Source organism: Opisthorchis viverrini (assembly GCF_000715545.1).
Source record: "Opisthorchis viverrini unplaced genomic scaffold opera_v5_427, whole genome shotgun sequence".
Taxonomy (NCBI): Eukaryota; Metazoa; Platyhelminthes; class Trematoda; order Opisthorchiida; family Opisthorchiidae; genus Opisthorchis; species Opisthorchis viverrini.
The window spans coordinates 164,817-165,610 of NW_008752088.1; the positions used below are offsets into that span (position 1 = coordinate 164,817).

The window sequence follows — 794 nt, forward strand, 5'->3', positions numbered from 1 at the left end:
ACAGTTTGTGAATGTCTGAGCTCAGAGTTGGCGCTCACAATAGACACTATGGTCTGAGTGAATCCGTCGTTTTTATCTGTTCTTGGGGCGAACGAACAAATTTGTCGCACAAGGGCTGGTCACCATCACAAAATGTTCATGTTACCAGCTATAACTAGCATGTTAGAATCTTGCCTGTCATACAGGCTTCGATGGAATTGTTCGTTGTCATCCATACTGCATTCTGTTGCGGTATAGGGAAATATAAAAAGTGATTTACTTATTTTTGCCTACCTTCGGTAATAATAATAATAATAATAATAATAATAATCGTTCAGCTGTAGCACCCTTTCGGTGCCTAGCTGCCGTGCCACCTGAAGGTTGCACGAGGGCTGGGATAGTGCCAGGTTGCCCAAGCCTAGACAGGGGAAGTCGAGTGGCAGAGGTCGGCTTCGAACCATGGACCTCATTATCAGTAAATTCGCGCTCTAACCAATCGGACCATCGCGCCATCTGCCTTTGGTGGACTTTGATAGGTCCGGCTAGTTGCATGGCACACAAACCCACTTCAATAAAGGGCCTTTAACCTTAGGTAAGGAGACGATTCTAACGCATTGGATACCGGGAGATTGTATCTCACGATCGCCGGATACCCGAGGATTAAAGCATGAACAGTGGGAGTCTCTTTTTAACCCTTCCGAGACGCATTTCCCTGGAATGATCTTGTTTGTGTTTCTGATTCAAGGAGACGAAAGGATCAGAGTGGAGCAAACCTTTCGGTTTGACCGGAAATTTGAGAGTAGAAAGTGCTTCTT

At 45.5% G+C, this 794-nt stretch overlaps 1 protein-coding gene across 1 annotated transcript in view; it reads right to left on the reverse strand.

The window, feature by feature from the left end:
- T265_10966 (hypothetical protein) overlaps window positions 1-531 on the reverse strand; it is a gene marked incomplete at both ends in the record, with an annotated part of 7,082 nt that extends 6,551 nt beyond the window's left edge. The window contains one exon of the mRNA XM_009177491.1: window positions 260-531. Coding sequence (XP_009175755.1) covers window positions 260-531 — 272 coding nt within the window. The remainder of the gene's footprint in view (window positions 1-259) is intronic.
- Window positions 532-794: the final 263 nt, after the last annotated feature.